Source organism: Papilio machaon, chromosome 3, assembly GCF_912999745.1.
Source record: "Papilio machaon chromosome 3, ilPapMach1.1, whole genome shotgun sequence".
Taxonomy (NCBI): domain Eukaryota; kingdom Metazoa; phylum Arthropoda; class Insecta; order Lepidoptera; family Papilionidae; genus Papilio; species Papilio machaon.
This window is the reverse complement of record NC_059988.1, coordinates 9,162,038-9,182,905: the sequence shown is the minus strand read 5'-3', so window position 1 is coordinate 9,182,905 and position 20,868 is coordinate 9,162,038. Positions and strand designations below refer to the sequence as shown.

At 40.0% G+C, this 20,868-nt stretch overlaps 2 protein-coding genes across 3 annotated transcripts in view; both read right to left on the bottom strand.

The window, feature by feature from the left end:
- Positions 1–51: 51 nt before the first annotated feature.
- On the bottom strand, positions 52–2,678 carry LOC106711416 (5-hydroxytryptamine receptor 1D). Its single transcript, XM_045686653.1, has 6 exons — positions 2,474–2,678; positions 1,705–1,966; positions 1,275–1,422; positions 898–968; positions 586–689; positions 52–212 (listed from the first exon to the last, which is right to left on the bottom strand). Exons 1-6 carry the CDS (start codon positions 2,676–2,678, stop codon positions 52–54), a joined length of 951 nt encoding a protein of 316 aa, XP_045542609.1.
- A 3,505-nt stretch (positions 2,679–6,183) lies between these two features.
- Positions 6,184–20,868, bottom strand: part of LOC106711415 (neurogenic locus Notch protein) — a 115,601-nt gene continuing 100,916 nt past the window's right edge. Inside the window, exons 9-33 of one of the 2 annotated variants that reach the window (XM_045686469.1) lie at positions 18,926–19,040; positions 18,382–18,503; positions 17,851–18,018; positions 17,428–17,566; positions 16,761–16,913; positions 16,217–16,323; positions 15,978–16,091; positions 15,645–15,801; positions 14,955–15,187; positions 14,517–14,662; positions 14,263–14,411; positions 13,991–14,140; positions 13,775–13,914; positions 11,422–13,697; positions 11,074–11,282; positions 10,764–10,964; positions 10,387–10,555; positions 9,533–9,731; positions 9,275–9,434; positions 8,545–8,656; positions 8,210–8,344; positions 7,791–7,905; positions 7,583–7,711; positions 6,889–6,993; positions 6,184–6,479 (exon numbers count right to left, since the gene is read on the bottom strand). In XM_045686469.1, coding sequence (XP_045542425.1) covers positions 6,280–6,479; positions 6,889–6,993; positions 7,583–7,711; positions 7,791–7,905; positions 8,210–8,344; positions 8,545–8,656; positions 9,275–9,434; positions 9,533–9,731; positions 10,387–10,555; positions 10,764–10,964; positions 11,074–11,282; positions 11,422–13,697; positions 13,775–13,914; positions 13,991–14,140; positions 14,263–14,411; positions 14,517–14,662; positions 14,955–15,187; positions 15,645–15,801; positions 15,978–16,091; positions 16,217–16,323; positions 16,761–16,913; positions 17,428–17,566; positions 17,851–18,018; positions 18,382–18,503; positions 18,926–19,040 — 5,903 coding nt within the window. In that variant the 3' untranslated portion in view covers positions 6,184–6,279. The remainder of the gene's footprint in view (positions 6,480–6,888; positions 6,994–7,582; positions 7,712–7,790; positions 7,906–8,209; positions 8,345–8,544; positions 8,657–9,274; positions 9,435–9,532; positions 9,732–10,386; positions 10,556–10,763; positions 10,965–11,073; positions 11,283–11,421; positions 13,698–13,774; positions 13,915–13,990; positions 14,141–14,262; positions 14,412–14,516; positions 14,663–14,954; positions 15,188–15,644; positions 15,802–15,977; positions 16,092–16,216; positions 16,324–16,760; positions 16,914–17,427; positions 17,567–17,850; positions 18,019–18,381; positions 18,504–18,925; positions 19,041–20,868) is intronic. The other variant, XM_045686470.1, reaches the window with a different exon arrangement.

The window sequence follows — 20,868 nt, the reverse complement described above, 5'->3', positions numbered from 1 at the left end:
ACTATCAAGTCTAGTATATTTGCAAGCTAACCTTCTTCCGTCAACCGTACATCATCGTTCTGTCTGTGTTGTGCTTGTGTGTGAGCCGAGCAACGCCTTCCGAACCCTAGGGGAGGCGACTGCGTATACCATGGGGTTTATGGCCGAGTTCATGTAGCCCAGCCACGTACACAGCATCCATACAGAATCTGATACACATGTGCACAGCGCATCTACAATGAAAAAATAGATTTAACATTCGTAAGGCAAATTAGTGTCCACTGAACGTGTTAAACGATTATGTTAAACCGTGTCTTTCTGAGACCAAAATCTCTGTATGAAACATACCCTATCATTATTTTTTACAAAACAGTTTCTATTGTTTTAAACGGAGATTTTGGTTTCAGAAACCCACGGTAAGTATGAAGATATATGTGTGCTTTTTGCGTGCGCTCATGGACCATTCAATGGAAATGATACAAACATGAGTCGCGCCAGTGAAGAAGGGGTCTTAATTACGCGAAAGTTAGCATAACATCTTGGTTGATACCAATTTATAACGTCTGAGAATGGTTTACTAAATTAGTCAAACAAATATTTACTTACCAGTCGGTAGCATGACAAAAAACGGTGTCCAGCACACTAGGAACAGCGTCATCAGCTTCAGTATTGTCATTGTGGCGCGTCGCTGACGAGCTGAGAAGTTGTCCCTACATACATATATACTTACAAAGATTTTAAATTAATCACCAAACTTTAGCCCTGTTTTTTAATCCTTTATCTTTAAAAAAGACATTAAAGAATTTACAATACATACTTGTATGTATACGAATCTACAATAGTTAAGAAAACACGTTTTTAAATATTTCTGATAGCGTAGTAATTGGTAAGCAATGATAGGAAGAAATGACTTCTTACAGTATCGCATCGGGCGGAATGAGAGCGGCAGCACGCGTTAGTATGTTTAAATTCGGTAGCTGCCTTACATCCTGAAATTAAACAAATTTCCCCGTAACTATTATAGTATTCAGGTATCTTAGCGGTTGTTAACTTCGCGCAAATCACTGCACAATTGTAGTTTTAGCGGGTCGTAGTTAGACGCCAGGAGTGGGCGCTGCATAGCGCGCTGATGACTTTGGACCCCCAAGATGTATGAAAATAATTCTACAATTACTTTAACATTAATCAGCCTTTACTGATCCGCTGCACATACGCCTGTTCTCTATCATATCACATTAAAGATTCTTGAAAATCCGTATGGTCATATACTGTATAAGATCATGTATGTTTCATACAATTGATGTGACTTCAGGTACTGGCGAACGACCTCGGTGTGCGCGTATGGGCGGCGGCGCGGAGAGGCTGCGGATTATCTTCGTGTAAAACACTATCATCACCACTGCAGGAGTGTAGAATGATAGCAAAATACTCCCGAACACGTATCTGAAAGATACAGACATACTTAGAATAATAGTTAATTCTCCTTAAAATAATCCATAATTCAAATTAATGAGATTTAAAAAGTAAACGTTTTATAGAGGTGCCTTATCATTTCTAATTTGTTATGAAATCTCTCAAATAAGTGTATTATTTTTGTACAGAAATAAAACAATTAAGTAAATATTGAAATAGAAGGATGGGAACACAGGAAATAATGCATACTTCATACAGATTTATGACCTTGACCAAATTATCCATTTCGCTTATTTGAAAACTGTTGCTTACCCGACATTAATATTAACAGTGCAAGCTTTCTGCGCTTTCCCAGGATCATGATGCTCAGTAGTTGGTATGAAGGCAGTGAGTAGTGCAACCGTAGTCGCCACCGGCCAAACCATCATAGCCAGATGTTTTGCGGTGTCGCGGCGCTGTGCAAGTGGTGACGTCACAGCGCGATATCGCTCCCAGCCCAGCGCGCACAGAGACAGGATTGATGCGGTGCAGCCTAGTACGTCCAGTGTACTCCATACAGAGCAAAGAGTCTTATCTGATAAGTTATTTTATTAATGATAATGTGTAAAGCATTAGTTTATTCTCACATCTAATGATAAACAAGACGTGCTATGTTTCAATGAACTAATAATTTTGGAAGACGTTAGTTTTGTAATCCTTAACCTAGTTTTAGTTGTAATCTATTAGTGAGCTTGAGAACTTTTTGTCACTCTCCCAATGCCATATCCCATTTTCCCTAATCAGTGTACAAGAAAAACAATTGTGACATGCATTTAGCGTTCAATATTTTATAGAAAACTAGCTTTTTCCCGCGACTACGTCCGCGCGGAATAAAAAAAAAAAAAAAAAAAAAAAAACGGGGTAAAAATTATGTCCTATTCCTGGTTCTAAGCTACCTGCCCACCAATTTTCAGTCAAATCGATTCAGCCGTTCTTGAGTTATAAATGGTGTAACTAACACAACTTTCTTTTATATATATAAGATATAGATAGATATCAGGATAATACAAAAGAAAAAATGTCAAATAAAAATTAATTGTACCTAAATGAAATACGAACAGCTCCCTTGCGCCCCCTATAGGCATGACAACAGATCCTACCAGCAGATCAGCTGTCACCAAGCTCATGAGGGGATAGTGTGAAGGCACACGACTAACCCGCCACAGCGCTAGTAGCGCCACCACGTTGGCCACCACCGTTGTGAGAGTGATTACTACAGCTGTCGCCGCGAACACACACCACGACATCGTCACCGGACCCCGTGTTATTACTGCGCTCACTGGTCACATACACAATATGAGATTTAATGTTCAGAATGGACTTCTAGTTACTTAGAGTCATCAAGGAATAAATTCTAAATAGATTTTTATTATAACAAATGGCATTAAGTAATGATTATGGAGGTTATCTTAAGCTGCGTTCAAAGTGTAATAATCCACACATTGCCAAATTCTTCTATACTCGTCCTCAGACATCGTAACAATGAATTTTTCAACAGATGGTTAAAATTTTGTTCAATAGTAAAATTAACTTGTTTTTAAAATGTACAGAAAATTGTAATTGGAAAAATAAAACAGATAAAAACACTTACTTGTTTGCCATGTGCTACAATTAAAAAAAATCCAGGATTCAATAATGTTTATATATCTCACAATATTCTTTCCAGCCAACAATGTTTAACTTGACAACTGAATAATTTTATTTGAAGGTAGTACGAAAAGTTATGTTGATTCGTACATTGATTATTCTGATTGCTTTTCGTTCGAAAATATACAAATTATAAACATGCTATTTTTTTTTTACAAAAATGTTTTCTTGTAATAACAATAAAATTGATAAACCTACCAAATAGCAAACAAAAATGAGAACAGCGCCACCTACCTACAACGCGCACAAACACACCCCGAAACAATGTTAACTGTCAATTTATCTAAGAAAAGGATTTGTCATCTATTATCTAATAAATTATATATGAGACGTTTATTTTAAAAGTGGCTTGACTCCACTTTTTAGTTTGTCCGATTAACCATGGTTATAATTCAAACTTTTTGTTATTTATCTGTAAAGCATATCAGTCCCCTAGACAAAGAACATTCATTCTGTAGGGATTCTATAACGGATATCAACTGAGATGTGACAATCACGTGAATTATCGAAAGTTATTTGTCAGTGGGCCTAGTACGAATACTTGTGAGAATCGCAATCGACAAGATTTGTGTATTTATCGAGCGTAAATTACACCAAAAGTATAATACTAATTTTGACAAAATTGTCGATGACGATACGAAGTTTGTCACAAATATTCGTACTAGGCCCACTGTTCACATTTTTGCAGTTCGTTATGGAATCACATTTGAGCGAATGCAAAATCTAGATTTTGAAAGTTTAAAAATTATTTGTGTATTCTATTAAAACTGTGTTTATTCTATGGATATGAAAGAAGATAATAAAACGAATTGTATAAAAATTACTCCTTTATTGTCACTTACGGGGGGAAAATAATTAAAAAATTGATTTTCCTCAAAAAAAAATTTTTTTAGATTCTTACAAAGAAATGCATTTCATAAAAATAATAATAGTAATAAAATTTATTTACAAGCCCTTAAAATTAACCTTAAATTAAGAACTTATCATATGTCGTTTAAATTACAATGTCCCTATACTTAGAGCTAGGTTGAAGGCACACTGAGACTTCGAAAAGTCTTTACAATTTTTGTGCCCCGCTTTACACGTATTACAAGTTTCTTTTTCATGTGCCAAAGTGGATTTTACATTATTTGTCCTGAATTTTCTTGAGTAATATTACGAAAAAATTTACTAAACCTCACCTATTAGATAGTTCTGCTGTGAATTGACTAAAACAAAATAAGTTATTTCAAATTAAAAGCTTATCTATTGAATAATTGGGTTGCCATTCCTTGTTTATTTATAAAGTAAATTAAATTTAAAACATTAGTAAAAAACTATTACTGAACAAAATGGCCGATTATTTTTTAATAAAATTAACTTGAAATATAAATTCTTACCCAGATGTGATAAATTTTACTAAGTCATTGAGATTTCTTTCTTTCAAAAAAAACAGGACAACATAGATATTATTCAAAATGAAAATTTGTACTTTTAAGATCAAATATTTTTAAAACTTCATTTCAAGAACATATTACAATAAATTTAAGAATGCATTAAAAGGAAGCACGCGAATGTATTCTACTTAATTCTATTAGTTTTACAATTCATAATTTATTCATTCAAAGTTTTTAAAACAGTTGCAACCTCTTTTCACAATTGAAACTTTGCTCATTGGCACATAATAATGACACAGATTAAAAAATATATTCCATTTTAAAAACTATAAATTACACTACGAAGATCATTTTTCAAGTTCGGACTCGTTAAATATATTTTTATATATAAAAAGAAACAGATTACAATTTAAATATTTACAATATTAGACGCAGATATTCTGACATCGAAAGTTTTTTAAACTTGTAAAATTACTTAGCATTTATATAATACAATTAATTATATAAAAAAAACGTGGAATATTTTTTTTTGTAACAAATTGAGCATAGAATGTGGTCCTAAGGATTTTGTTTCTTTTAAAGCGAGAATGGAATGATGAGATCTTTGTTGTACATTTGTTTGCACAACGATACTGGAGCAATAAAAAGCGGGAAAATACGCAAAAATAAGATGGCCGCCACCAAAACACGTATACGGTAAACGGCCATTTCGTATTTTACTTTATTTTGTATTAATTTAAATCTATCAACCGTATTTAATTATTGAAATTGAAATTTTAAAAGATTTACTTGTATTTTCCCGCTATAAAACTTATTTGGAAAACAATTGGAATGATTTAAAAAAAGCGCGGAAGAAATAACCTAAAATCAAACAAACTAAGATTGATGCTGATTTCAAATAAAAGTTATGTATATTATTTTTTAATAAATATATAATTATCACTGAAAAAAAAAAAATTAGTAAGTTATTGACTATGTCAGGCGTCAATCTTAGTTTTAAAAACTTAACCTAAACAATCTGTCTTAGAATTAAAAAAAAAAGATGTACATACACTAAAGTACAAAATGTTATAGCGCTAAGGAATCACACATAAATAATATCCGTTCATGTCGTTAATGAAAACAATCTCATCAAGATTTCCCGCTTATTTTTAATGTTTCAAAACACATTGTCATATAAACAAGCTTATTATTATAAAAAAATTCAACAACACAACAATTCATTTTATCATATCCGATTTTATCAGTACTCTAGTGAAACTCCATTTTATCAAAAAAAAAATCGGTAAAAAATAAAAAAAAACAGTTTTTTTTTGTTAATTTCAATTACATGTTTAAAATGCAATTTTAATTAATATTATTAAAGTTAGAAAAATATCATCATGTTTTTTGCTGATGTTACAATTTTCCTATAAAAACATTTTTTATTTCAATACAAATAATGCGTTTTATAAAATAAAAAAAAGAATGGAGATTCACAAAATACGTACATATTATTGTCCTATAGAGATTTACTAGTGCTAGGTTGTGATGGCGATACAGATCAGTCTATTTCATTAGCCAACTAGCACCTTGAGATTATATATTTTTTTAATGTCATTTCATTTAACTGAGAAAAACTAAATCAAATTTAACTACAATTTTAATACATTAATAACACCTTTATTTGAAAATATGCACCAAAAAAATACAATTGTGAACATCAAAAAAGTTTTATAATGTTTTCAGATTGTTCTACAAATAATATCAAATTGAATATCAACCTTATGTTTACTCCCATAAGGTCAAAAGTGGCATAACTTTACAGTTATGTTAATTAATATATTTATATGTAAATGGCTTCAGTTGCTCCCTTATTGGTCTGTTGCATATCGTTTGGCGATAACGCAGCGCGGTCCGACCAATCTGAATGTGGCGATTGCGTTAGCGGCGTTTGAGGCGATGGCGTTGACCACTGGTCTGGTGATTCCGGAGACGGCGTCGGGAACGTATCGCCAATACCCCAGCTACCGTACAGACCTATACCTGACAAAGCAAAATGACTCGTTAATAATATCTCTTTGTATGGTCAATTTGACCATATGCGGAAATACTAACAAAATAAGTTCTTTAATCAGATTATAATCCTTACTAATATTATAAATGCGAAAGTAACTCAGTCTGTCTCGCTTTCACGCAAAAACTACTGAACCGATAAAAAAAATCTATCCGAAGACAGAATTTCACGCGGACGAAGTCGGGGGCACAGCTAGTCTAGTAATATATGAAAACTAATTAGAAAGTGAGAAAAAAATATTACATTTACCGTGTTTAAAGCAATAATGCGGCTTCTACTGTGTTTTTTTTTTAATTTATGAATTTCCTCATACATTTGTCTATGTGTCCTTGTCTTAGTTTGGGTCTAGCTAGAATTCGTACAGATTTCAATACTGACCAGATATCATGTTGGTGAGCGCAGGATGGTGTCCCTGCACTTGTCCCAGTGCTGCAGCGTGTGTCATCACAGCCTGCAGCTGCGCGTTGTGTTGTCCGTTCGCACCTGTACATAAACAAGTTAGTTGACAATATCAACAATAAAGATTAAGATAGTAAAGATCTTTTTGGAATTTCCTTTCCCGCCCTTTTCTTATTAGGATGGGAAGGGGAAGGGAATTTGGCGGAAGAGGGGACGCATAGGAAGGAGAAATATCCTTTTTCTGTGTGATTAAAGGTAGGCAACGCATCTGCATTTGCAGATGTCTATGGGCAACTGTCGCCTCGCTGTTGCAGTAAATCCAAGTGGCCGTTTGCTCGTTTGCCTCCTTATGACATAAAAAAAAAAAAACTTGAGAGGTGTGTTGGGACACCCGGATGGAACGAAGTTCCTTTCAATTAATTAGTGAAGGAACCAATGTTTATTCTATGAATAAAAAACTTAAATCTTCACAAGAAGTACATTTTATTTCTATGAATTTTCGTTATATATTGTCACGTCGTTGCCATGGTGAAGTAGCGCTCATTCGTCTATATCAAAAAGTGTCGTGACAACTTTTAAGAATTTTTTCCGTCTAGCCCCCTTTCACAACGCGCGATAAGGAACTTCGTTCCAAAAATTGTTATGTTACACTATCAAGTGCAGGTGTACTCACTAAGATGTGCCAGCGCTGAATACGTAGCGGCATCTAGCTGGTGTTGATGCTGATGTGAGTGACGGAGCGCCGCCATATGCGCCGGCGACGTCGGCAACGATGGTCGCGACTTGCCAGGCGACGGCGACCCTGAGGACAAAAGATTTTAAGTTTTGTTGTACCGTTAATTACGTATACGTCGTTTATACGTACTATATTAAATACGTACCTATATATGCGTGCGGTGAAGTGGTGTGATTGCTGTGTGTGGGGGAGTGGTTGGAGTAGGGTGGGGACAGTGAAGCACCCAGCGCGCCGCCGCCGTACTGCAGTGTCTGACCCGTCTGTAACAATAACAACAATATTATAGCAAACAACTGTAAACTATAGATAAGCCAATACTAGATTTCAATTTTGTTGTGTTTGTTATTTTCAGAAGGTTCTTGTGACAGTAAAAATTTTAAAAATTCAGATGGATGGATGGATAATGATGTTTGTTTGAAGGTATCTCCAGAAAGACTTAATAGATCTTAATGAAATTTGGCATAGATATAAAACATGGTCTGAAAGAACATAACGGCTACTTGTTAAGTTTTTTTTAGTTCCTCACGAACAGATAATATATAAAGTAGTAGTGTTATATCGTACATAGTATATGAGGGGTACCTTGACGCAGTCCTCATAGCTGGGAGGCTGTTTGTGCTGCACCAGCTGCTCCATGCCGGGGAACTGCGCCATAGCATTCGAGTACAGAGACGTCGCGTCGTACGGCGACGGCAAGTCCTGACACAAACACACACATTTATATTAATTTAGTAATACATCTTCAACTTATATTGTATGGAGTATTGTGCTCGAAGGACCAACTAAAAAAAAAACATATTTTATATTTTTTTTTCTGTCTTATCTAACTCAAAATCAAGACAAACAATATAAATAGTATGTAATGTATGACTTAAGTAAGTAATCTCAATGTAATGTACCTGTAAATTTTGCAGCGGCGATTCGACTGGGCTGAGACTGGAGCCGAGGCTCTCTACACTCTGCGGCACTTCTTGCGCCACCTTCTTGTTGTTCTTTTTTACACTTGGTTTCCTGCACAAACAGTTAAATGATATATTCCAATTCATCATCATCATCAGCTATACGTCCTCACCGAGGAGCTATGAACCTACCCTAAGTTAGGGGTAAGTTAAGTTATATTCCAATTACCAATTCTCAAATACATTATGACTACTCTGTTTTTCGTCTCTTTGATTCCTAAGGGGTATTGTTGTTTAAAATACTGTACAACAGGGATCCCCAAACTATTTTGGACAAGACCCCCCATGGCCAAATTACCTACTTTTAAGATCAACCCCCTTATTCATAATGGTCCGCTAACTTAAAACAGCTGCTACCGAGTTTTATTTTTCATTCTGACTTAGGTCAATAGAAGAAGACAGAGTGAGAATATGCAATGCTTTAAGTTAGCAGACTACTATTAATTGGGGTCGATTTTTAGACCTCGTCGACCCCCAAAATCAGTTTTCGTTTATGTCGACCCCTAGGAAAGCGATATCGACCACTTTGGGAATCCCAGCTCTACAAGAATAATTTATTAACCCTTGATCATTAATTACGAAGTTCTAGTTAAGTGTTGGTTTATCATCGCCCTGGGCCTAGGCCTACTAGGCCTTAATAAATAAATAGTTGATTTTAATGGTAATGTACCGTCGAATCTGAGCGAGATGCATATTGTTGTTGTCGTAGGGCTGGTCCTGTGGGCTGTCGGGGCCGGGCTTTGCGCGCGCCTTCTTCGGCTTGCCTTTTCCGCCCGCACCCGCTATCACTGTAGGCTGGCTGATCAGCTGCGGATGAGGGTTGGGGGATGCTGTGGAGATAAATCTACAATTAGTATTCTTTTTATTTCAAGAGGTAATAGGAGATAGTTAGCAGTGTGAGGGTAGGAGTGTGGGAGGAAGTACTGACGTAGAAGATGATGGTGCTGAGGTCGTGGGCAGTGGTCATCGAGAAGACGCACGATGTCGTCGTGCATTCGCTCCTGTGCTACATCTCGCGGCAGCCGGTCCATGTGGTCGGTGATCTCGCGGTTGGCCAGCGCGTCAAGTAGCGCACGACATGCACCGTATGAGCCTTCACGTGCACCCAGGAACAGCGGCGTCTCGTCCTACAATACACAACTTGATTTACTATAAATGTCACTAACTTCATTCTATCTCTATCTCTTAGCTCGTTCAAATATATCTGTCTTACTTTATTGTTACTCTTACTCTAACTTATAATCATCTATCTCTCTCCTATTATAATCCACTTCCTCATCTCTCTTTTCACTCGATTTTTTTTATATCATAAGGTAGCAAACGAGCAAACGGCCACCTGGATTCGCCGCAATAGCGAGGCGACCATTGCCCATAGACATCCGCAAATGCAGATGCGTTGCCTTTAATCAACGAAGAGGGGGACGCACACAAAGAGGATATTTCGCCTTCCTATGCGTCCCCTCTTCCACCAAATCCACTTCCCCTTTCCCATCCATTCCTAATAAGAAAAGGGTGGGAAGGAAAAGAGGACTAAGATTAGGCCTCCGGCACCACACTCATTAGACTGTACGCGGAATTGCTTCCACTTGACGCCAATCTTCTGTGAGGTCGTGGTATTGCACCGGTCGACCAATTCGTGTACCCAACAAATATTGTTGTTGCGGGATCTACCACTGTTAAAGGATCTACATTTTTCCCATACTATGATCTTATATTTTAATAGATGGCGCTACTGAAATTATAATAGTCAATGTATGATAGATGGGGTACTAGTTACAATACCTTGTCATCCTGCGCGTCTCTATTGGCGCCGTGTACGAGGAGTACGTTGACAGCGTCCACATTGTTGACGGCGGCTGCCCAGTGCAGCGCTGTCTTACCGCTGTTGTCCGCTGCGTTGATGTCCGCGTCCGCATTGATCAAGTCCTCTACCATGCCCTCTATCGCAAGCCTGGTGTAATACACAAGGTTTAAAACATACTGTTTGGTCTCAGAAACCAAAGGTTAGTCGTCTTATTGGGAACTTAGAATAAATTATATCGATTAGTTGATCCTAATTATTGTTTTCATAAGATAAAATAAGAAAAATGTAAGTATTTTTTTAAATAGTTTTATTATGTCTTGAAGATGTTCAGTCGAATTATTCTGTATATATTTACCTTGCAGCAAGTATAAGAGGTGTGGTGCCGTCGTGCATTCTAGCATTTAGATTGGTTGCTCTATTCCTGAGCAGTATCTGGAAGACGCCCATAGCGTCCGCGGCGACCGCGGAGTGCAGCGGCGTCCTGCCCGTGTTATCCTGAGAGTTGGCGTCCGCGCCTGCGTCCAAAAGCCGCTTGGCGGCGTCCGCTCGCGCATATCTGAAACAAACATTTACATTAGTTTAGAAAATCTTATAAGTTTTGACTTTTTACTCTTGGCTTCAACAAAACGTCGTGTTATCTGCTAGTCATTAAGTGAAGTTTATACCTTGCGGCGAGGTGCAAGCTGGTCTCGCCGGTCTTGTCCATGGCGGCGTTGAGCTGCGCACCCTGCGCCACCAGCTCGGAGATGATGTGCGCAGTTTGCTCGTCCTCGGCGTCGGAGCCGGCGTCCAGCGCGCCGCCGCGTATGGCCGCCACCATCAGCGGAGTCATGCCCAGCGGCCCGCGCGCGTTCACATCCACGTGCCCGTCGTGCTGCACCACAAACATACTTTTAGATACAACTTATAGCACTCAGTATGATAAGCTCACTATTAACCGTTGTAAAAGCGTATATGCAAAATTCTAGTCACTGGAGCTATTTTTTTATATTGAAATTTACATTTCTACTCACAATAGCCGGTGGTGTCATCATACTGGGCGGCACCCTGATGTCCGCCGCGTCCAGATGCTGCTGTGTCCACACCCTGGGCTCGTGCCCCGCCTCCTCGTAGTCCGTTATGGCGGTGTGATCGGACGCGTATCCCCCCGGCGCGCCGTTGGCGTCCCCGGGCCCGCGCGCCCTCTTCGCCCTGGGCGGGGCCGAGCCGTCGTCGTCCTCGTCCGACCAGTGTGGCGGACCCATGTGGCCGCCGTTTATGTCCACGTCGATGCAGCCGATGGAAGCCTTGTTCAGATTCCTCATCTCCTGTCCGTCAGGGCCACGGCGTCGCGTGCGCCGCCGCGTCGATGAATTGTTACGGATGAAGCCCTCGGGGAACCAAGTGATGCCCGCGGCGCGCTTCCGCTGCGCCGTCACCAGCACGCCGATGAGCAGGCCCGCGAGCAGGACAAGGATAACTCCGATGAACACATACTTCGAGTTGGTGGGCAAGTCTATAGGGTCAACTGTCCTCGTGACCCCTTTGACCTGGAATATGGGAAAGTCGGGGGAGAGCGAGTGCTTGGAGGCGGTCGCTGCGAGGAAGTCGGCCGCGTCCTGCGCCGAGAAGAAGCACTCGGACCCGGACATCGACGAACACTTTCTATTGTCGAGTTCTAAATACACCTGCACACCCGACTGTCCCCTCTCCGTGAAGGCGATCTGATGTTTCTTGCCAAACTCCGTGTCCTGAAGTCCCACGTCGGTCGATCCCTTCCACGGGTACACCATATCGTTCCCGAGGTGGTCCTTCTTTATGACGACGGTGGTTCGCAGTTGGTGGCCGAGGTCTCGCAGGAAGGCGACCGAGTTCTCCTTGAAAGTGCGCACGTCCATAAGCAGGATGACGGACATAACGCCTTCGGCGAGGTCGGGCGGCTCGTTTTCACAGTCGAGGCCGTCCCAGTTGCACTCGGCGTTGTTGCAGCCGTAGTCGCAATGACCGTTGGCGTAGTGCTTCTGGCAGTAGGCATCATACACGGGGTTGCAACGCTGGAGCGACTTTTGGCAGTCGCGGCCATCGAACAGGCAGGCCTGCGTGTTGCAAACCTCGTTGCACTCGCCGTTCATGAACACCTCCCAGCACTTGATGGGCGCGGTACAATTCGCCCACGGGTTGAGTCCCAGCGAGCAGTCGTTGCCGTCGAACTCGCACGCGTAAGTATTGCACTCCTCGTCGCAGCGGTGGTCACCCTGCTTCTCTTTGCAGCCCAACTTGACGCACTGTTCCCGCTGGAATGCGAGGTCCAACTCCTGGAAGGTCAAACTTGGGTTCTTGCTGTAGACTCCGGAAATGGGGCTGCCGTAGCCGCCGCGGGAGTGAGGGTCGTGGATCTCGCAGACCTTTCCGGTCCACTGTCGCGGGCAGTAGCACAGGAAGCTGCCGGGCTTGTCTATGCAGCGCGCCTCCGGGTGCTTGCACGGGTTGCTGAGGCACTCGTTCATGGAATCGACCTCGCAGTTGACGCCGGAGAGGCCGGAGGGACAGTCACACACGTAGTCCGAGATCTCGGAGGGACGACAGTAGCCACCGTTCTGACACGGGTTGGGGTCGCAGACGTAGCCGGAGTACTCGCAATTCTTGCCGTAGTAGCCGTCACCGCAGAGGCACTCGTGCCCGCCCTGGATGGCGGTGCAGATGCCGCCGTTCTGGCAAGGTGAGTTGGCGCAGAAGTTGACCTTGGCATCGCAGTGTCGACCCATGTAGCCGGGCTTGCAGTTGCAGTGGTAGTCGTTGACGAGCTGCACGCAGTCCTGGGTGCCGGGGTCCGAGCAGGGGTCGGAGAGGCACTCGTTGATGTCGCCCTCGCAGCGCGGCCCCACGAAGCCGGGCGGGCACTTGCATTCGAACCCGCCCACCTTGTCGATGCAGGTGCCGTTGTTGTGGCACGCGTCCTGCTTGCAGTCGTTCACGTTGATCTCGCAGATCTTGCCGAGGGTGCCGAAGGGGCAGGAGCAAGAGAAGTTGTCGACGAGGTCGTGGCAGGTGCCGCCGTTCTGGCAGGGGTTGGGCAGGCAGTCGTTGACGTTGAGCTCGCAATTCTGACCCTGGAAACCTTTGGCGCACTGGCACTGGTATGTGCCGACGAGGTCCCTGCACTGGGCTCCGTTCTGGCAGGGAGCGGAGTCGCACTCGTTGATCTCCTGGTGGCAGTAAGAGCCGGAGTAGCCCTCGAGGCAGTGGCAGCGATGCGAGTTGCCGATGTCCTCGCAAGTGCCGTTGTTGCACAGCTGCTGCATTTTCACACCTGACACAAACAACGCGTTATTATCACATGGTTTCAGCTCAATGATTTAAATACGGTTCTACTGTGACGTGTATTACCTTTCCGTAGCGCGGCGTCATTGCAGGAGACCATCTCGACGTCGCACAGCTTGCCGGACCAGCCGGGTGCGCACGCGCACGAGTACTGCGGGCCCTTCTGCGAGCACGTGGCGCCATTCTCGCACGGCATGTTCTCGCACCTGAACGTATATTAGCTATAGAGATGAAAGCAACCGATTGTTTCTACAAAGAGTTGTTCAGAGCGGCAACACTCACCAGTCGACGAAGGCCTCGCAGTGCTTGCCGGTGTAGCCGTAGGGACAGTGGCAGGTGTAGAAGGTGACATGATCATGACAGGTGGCACCATTACTGCACGGCGAGCTGTCACACATGTTGATGCGGAACTGGCAGTTCGAACCCGTATACCTGAAACATTACATTCATATTTATGGCATTTTGATTTCTGAAATTAAATGTAAATAAGCGCCATCAAGTGAGAAAACGCATCAAACTTATGCTATGTGCTTTGCTAATGTGGTGTAACTGACCCTGGAGGACAGGAGCAGTTGTATGAGTTGATACCGTCGATGCAGGTGCCGCCGTTCATGCAGCTGGAGTCGGTACAGTCCTCGTCGTTGGTCTGACAGTCCGTGCCCGAGAATCCCAGCGGACACGTGCACGTGTATGACGCCACGTACTGAAACACAAATTTGATATCATTTATCATTTAAAAAAAGGTATAAATCAAGTCCAGACATAAATTATGCCTGCCTGTCTGTTAGATTTTTAGTTTATAGTGTACCTGATTGCAGGTGGCTCCGTTCATACAAGGCCTGGACTGGCACTCGTCAATATCCACTTCACAGTGTTTGCCAGCGAAGCCGCTTGCGCACACGCAGTTGTAATCCCCGATGCTGTCCAGACATGTCGCACCGTTCTGACACGGAACTGGAGAAATAACAATATATCAGATATATTTATAAAATTTAGATCACAATAAGTGTTGGTTAATATTTTACGGCTAACGATCACCAACCTGCTGTCCTTTGACATCTGTAATTGCAGATACGTTGCCTACTATTAATCGACGGAGGAGGGGACGTATAGAAAGAGAACATTTTTCTTATAAGTTCCTTCCTTATCAAATTCTTTCTTTATAAGAAAAGGGTTGGAAAGGAAAGAGACTTGAGATCCTGTTTATGTCTTTTAGTTATAAATAGCATATTGAAAGATAACTCACAAGAAGCACAATCATCAGTGTTGATAGCACAGTCTCTACCCTCGTATCCACGAGCACAGAGACATGCGTATGACCCGGCTGTGTTGACACAAGTGGCTGCATTGTGACATGGTGCTGATGCTGCGCACTCGTCTACGTCCCGCTCGCACAACGCCCCCGCCCAGCCCGCGCCGCATGCGCATGTGAACTCTGCGTATGACGCCTCCGCTACACAACGACCGCCGTGGCGACATCTATATCACGAATACACAATTAATATTACTTGGGTCAAGTTACTGAATCTGAGACTTATTGTATTAGCCATAGGAAGAAGACGGTCACATTTCTTTTCAGAGTTTTTTTTTATCTTTAAAGTGTGGATATTGAATACATTCTTCGTAAAAAATAACAATCGCGCGTGACCAAAGTCGTGCTAGTGGAATAGAGCCTTAATTACTATAAATTTACACTGATAGTAGTAGTAGCTTTAGTAGTTCGAATCCTCATCACTGCTACCAACCGTAGCTGTCAGTGCTAAAATGGCTACAATCAAATAGGCACAAAATACCACGGTTTATAGCCTGTCCATATATCAGAGTTTAGTGGTATTTTACCTTTGCCTTTTACAAAAAAAAAAAAATCTTAAGTGGCTTACTGAGTGATACCTTTGTCTTTTTCCAAAAAAAAAAAAATGTAAAGTGGTGTACTAACTGGTTAGGCAGGCAGGGATCGAGCGTGTTCTCGCAGTTGCGGCCGGAGTGCGGCGGCGCGCATACGCATCGGTAACCGTTCACAAGGTCGATGCACGAGCCGCCGTGTAAGCAAGGGTTACCCGCGCAATCGTCGATGTTCGTCTCACAGTTTACACCTAATAATAAAAAAAATATATTTATATTATTATAATTATAATTATTAATATGACCAATTTAACAATTCTTAAGCATAAACAGACTAATTGGAATTAAATCAAAGTTACTTTTAAAACTACAACTTCGCCTAGTGACTTTTTACTATGGGACAATTATTTTTGTTGCGTATACTGACCAGTAAATCCAAGTACGCAGTCACATTTGTATGCATTAAGTCGATCATGGCATGTGCCGCCATGTTGGCAGGGATTCGAACTGCACTCGTCTATATCACGTTCGCAACGTTGACCTATGAACATAAACAAATAAATATTGTAATAAACGAGTAGGCGGCCATTTTAATGGTATATTTCTCCTTCTTTTGTATCCTATAGATCTTATTTAAAGTAAAAGGCTTAATTTAAAAGTCTTTACCTCCATATCCTGGTAAACAATGACAGATAAATTGGTTGACACCGTCTTCACAAGTCCCGCCATTGATGCAAGGGTTTGAAGCACACTCGTTGACGTCTGACAAACATCTGTAGGTAATAATTAAAATATTACTAATATTATAAATGCGAATGTTTGGATGGATGGATAGATGGATGTTTGTTTGAGGGTATCTCCAAAACGGCTCAACGGATATCAATCAGATTTGGCACAGATGTAAAACATAGTCTGGAAGAACATATAGGCTACTTATTATGTTTTTTTTTATTTCACGCGAACAGAGTCGCGGGGAACAGCTAGTAATTAATAAATTTCAATATTATAATGTTGTACAATGAAAACTTTCAGCATTTTATATCCGAAAGATTTTTCACTATAGTTGAATAGTTTTAAATTTTATGGATAGAAATATAATGAACAGTATAGAGGTTATCATATATGTTTACGGCTCGAAACATATCATTAATTGCTATGTTATGTGTAATAGAAGGATTCGAGCCGCTAAGATATTTGAAAAGATGTATACCTAGCGTCGTAGTATCCTCTAGGACACTCGCAGCGGAAGCCGTTGATGCGGTCGATGCACTTGCCACCATTGGCGCAGGGGTTTGACAAACATTCGTTGATGTTGGTCTCGCAGTGCTGGCCAGTGAAGCCGGGGATGCACTCGCAAGTGTATCTGCTCAACAAGACAGTGCTCTAGTGACTTATCGTGACTTATGATGACTTATCGTGGCTTATAATAACTTATCATGGCTTATGATGACTTATCGTGGGTTATGATGATTTATATTAACTTACTTAAATGTCGTGCTTTGTTGGCTTATAGAAGCTTGAATAGTGTATTGCGTTATGTTGTTTTAAAATGGCTTACTTGTAAAGTTGTGATTTCGACTAACCTCATCTTGATTAGTGAATATTGTGCTTTGTTGGCTTGTATAAGCTTGATTAATTAAAATTGTGCTATGGGAGATTAAAGTGGCTTACTAGTGAATGATGTAAATGTTGGTTTGGCAGTTTGAGTAGTATATGCTGTGCTTTAGTGGCTTATAAGACTTATCCTTTATTATGTTTTGTTTGTGTAAATCGACTCAGCTTATACTCATCGTGCCTCATTGGCTTGTTGTCGTTTTTTAGTAGTGTCATGTAATTTTCTGGTAGCTGTGTACGAGGTCCTCATGAGGTGATGTTACCTGTTAATGCCGTCAATACACGTGGCGCCATTCCTACAGGGGTTGGAGTAACACTCGTTGACATTGATCTCGCAGTTGCGGCCCGAGGTGCCGGGCTTGCAGCGGCACTGGTACCCATCTATTAAGTCCTCGCAGTGACCTGGTGACACACAAAAGATGATTGACACTTAAAATTACCAAAACAATTAATATTGAATATAGTAGTACAATTTAGTACATCCACTATTAACATATTATTTATTTTTATTTACTAATTCAGTGTTATTGTACGTAAATAATTATGATATTATATAATAATGCGACATTTTGAATGTAGTTGAGATTAGAGAACTGTCACAAAGTTGATTAAGGAGCAAGTTTTCTATATGGTCCTTCGAGCCGGATTCATAAGAAACTATACAAATTATAAGTTTAGTAACTCACCTCCGAACTGGCATGGGTTGGATTCGCACTCGTTGATCTGAGTCTGACACACCCTGCCGGTGTATCCGGGGTGGCAGTTGCAGGTGAAACTGTTATCACCGTCGATGCACTCGCCGCGGTGGCATGGTGCGGACAGGCAGTCGTTGATGTTGGTCTCGCATGACATACCTGCGAGGATACCAGCTTTAGCGACCGGTCGTATAGACCAGCTTGGCGTGTTACGGTAAATGTGGGGATTCCGGCGATATGTTTAATTGTCATTTTATACTTAATAAAATCTAGAGGTGGGCTGTTCATTGATTATTTTTTCATCAATTTAACCGTTTTCCCAATTATTTGCGAAATAATCACATATACCGTAACAAAATTTATTAAATTTCCCAGAATGAATCAATAATAATATGTTATTATCACCGAAATATCTTTACTTTTAGAGATTTACATTTGAATTTTACTGTATATAGTCTAAAATGGTGTACGTAATGTTCTTAATATTTTTAACATAGTATATCCATTTATATATGTACAGACCAGTATATCCTGGAGGACACTCGCATGTGTATCCCGCGATGGAGTCGTGGCAGGTCCCGCCATTGCGACACGGGCTGGATGCACAATCGTCGATGTTGACCTGACAACGAGCGCCTGTGAACCTGCAATATATATTTATCAATAAATGTTTACAGTAATATACAGGTCTTTTAAGATGTAACTAAAATAAGAATATTCTAAAAATTAATTTCTTAATTTTCATCAGGGCCCATGATGTGAACGTTTGCATAAATGGATTGCTTAAAGATGACAGCTTTTGCTTCGTTACAACTTGAACGCGGTTGTTAATGTTATTGACACTTAATTATATCCCATTATTAGTTCGTATTCTCACCGCAACAATCAGCGCCAAAATGTTGAAAATCAATTGAGCACAAGAATCCACGTAAGCCTGTCAAGTTATAGAGGTCATTGGGGTCAACCCATGAACTGTTTTAAGACCTTCAATGAAATGAAATTAGGAAACATGATCCGTTCTTGAAGAATCTCGGTCTCGGTGAAATAGCATTAAGTGGTAACTTACCCAATGACGCAAGTACAGCGGAAGGCATTGATCATATCGTGGCAGACGCCCCCATTTAGGCAGGGGTTATTCGCGCACTCGTCGATTTCTACCTCGCACTGCGTACCCGTAAAACCTGAGGAAAAAATTAAAAAAAAACATAAGTAAATTGTATGAAAATGTGTTAATAGAGATTTGATACTACGATATACGAAGAAAAGAGTTACTTAACAGTGATCCTATACTTTACAAAGCTCCAATAGCAAGCATTACGAGAAAGACATAGAAAGACCCAAATCCGCTTCAGTTTTTGTCCCACTCTACGTAGATCAATGTATGTCATATTAATTTAAGATTAGAAATAATAGTTCGTTACTTTATAGAATAAAATAATTCATAGAAACAATTTCTAAATGGCTACTTCCTTATTGCATAACAAAGAAGTACCCAATTTGCAATACATGCCATGGTCGTATACATCAGTCAGTCCGTCAGTACAGTTTGTGGCGAAATTATACATCGCTTCTCTTTAGATTGACTGACTCCTTGACAGTAAACAAGATGGATGGTATTTGTTATCTGATTTAGATAAGAATAACCAACTATTACTGTTGTTAATTGTTATTCTAATTACTTAAGTTAGCTTATTTTTGAGAGCTTAATATTAATGAGTTGTCATGTTTGTTTAGGGTCATGTATACATTTTTGTTATGTGAATTTTTTTCTTAAAACAGTTGCTTTTTACTAAAAAATACAGAAAATATAATCTTCAGAATTGAACAAATTAAGAGCTTTTTTAGAGACAACCAGAAAATTTCTAGGAGCAGATTATCCAAGGATCTACTTTCCACATTTATTTGCGGCAATAGCCTTTTTAGCCGACTTCAAAAAGAAGGAGGTTATCAATTCGACAGTATTTTTTTTTTATTATATTATTATTTTTTTAAAGACATTTGTTCAATACTTGAGTGTCACTTTCTCCAATATGTTGCGTAAAATCTATAACCACAAATTGTTTTTGCCAGTACGTAGCCACTAGGAAATACAGTAGAAAATAATTCAAAACTACATCTCGACAAACCTTATTTAGGCAAAGGAATCCAGTGCAATGAAATAACAAACATATGTGCAACAATTTAGAATATAAAATTGAATGATCGACGTGTGTCTATGTCGGGATAATCTAGCTCATACCGGTATAGACAGCAGTCTAGAATAAGATGTTTAACTTTGAAATTTGATCTTTATTACAAGCTAATAAAGTGCAAATATCATTGACAGAAACGATTATAAAAAGTCTTTAATAATTCCAACAGAAATCGCTATCCCGCCAAAAAGGGAATGCGGTCCCGGACTTTCGTTTATGTAATCGTCAATTAACATTTCTCCTGTTCCAGTCGACTTTATTTCTATTAACATAAAGTTTATTTTGCAATATAAATCTTGTAAAGACGATCGTCTCAGACAAAGCTGGAATTTAAGGGCTTTTCAAACAATACTTGTGATATTTCAAATGCTTTTTACCTTAAATGGGATAGCAATATTTAAACATTGGCTTTGTCTTATTCTTTGTTAAATGTACTGTAATAAAATTTTAACGAGCTGAAGTTAGCAAGTTAATATAACTTTAACTTACGAATAGCTACGGAAGTTATAAGTATTGTTACTTCCATGAGTACTTCAGGGAATACAATGATTTGGAAAAGAAAAGCATTAAACAATTTGCGAATATTAAAAGTTTTTTTTCATACATTTAACATTCAACTTTTAGAAAACATATAATTTTCAGTTACATATAAATCAATTTATTACCAACGAACATATTTTTAAAGTAATAAATAGTCATATCTTTTTAATTTAGACAATTGTGGTCTATATTTATATTGATACTGGTATGAAATAATAATTACATATAATAGAACAATATTTTAAAAAAGTTTTGTGGGATATTAAATAGCTTACGT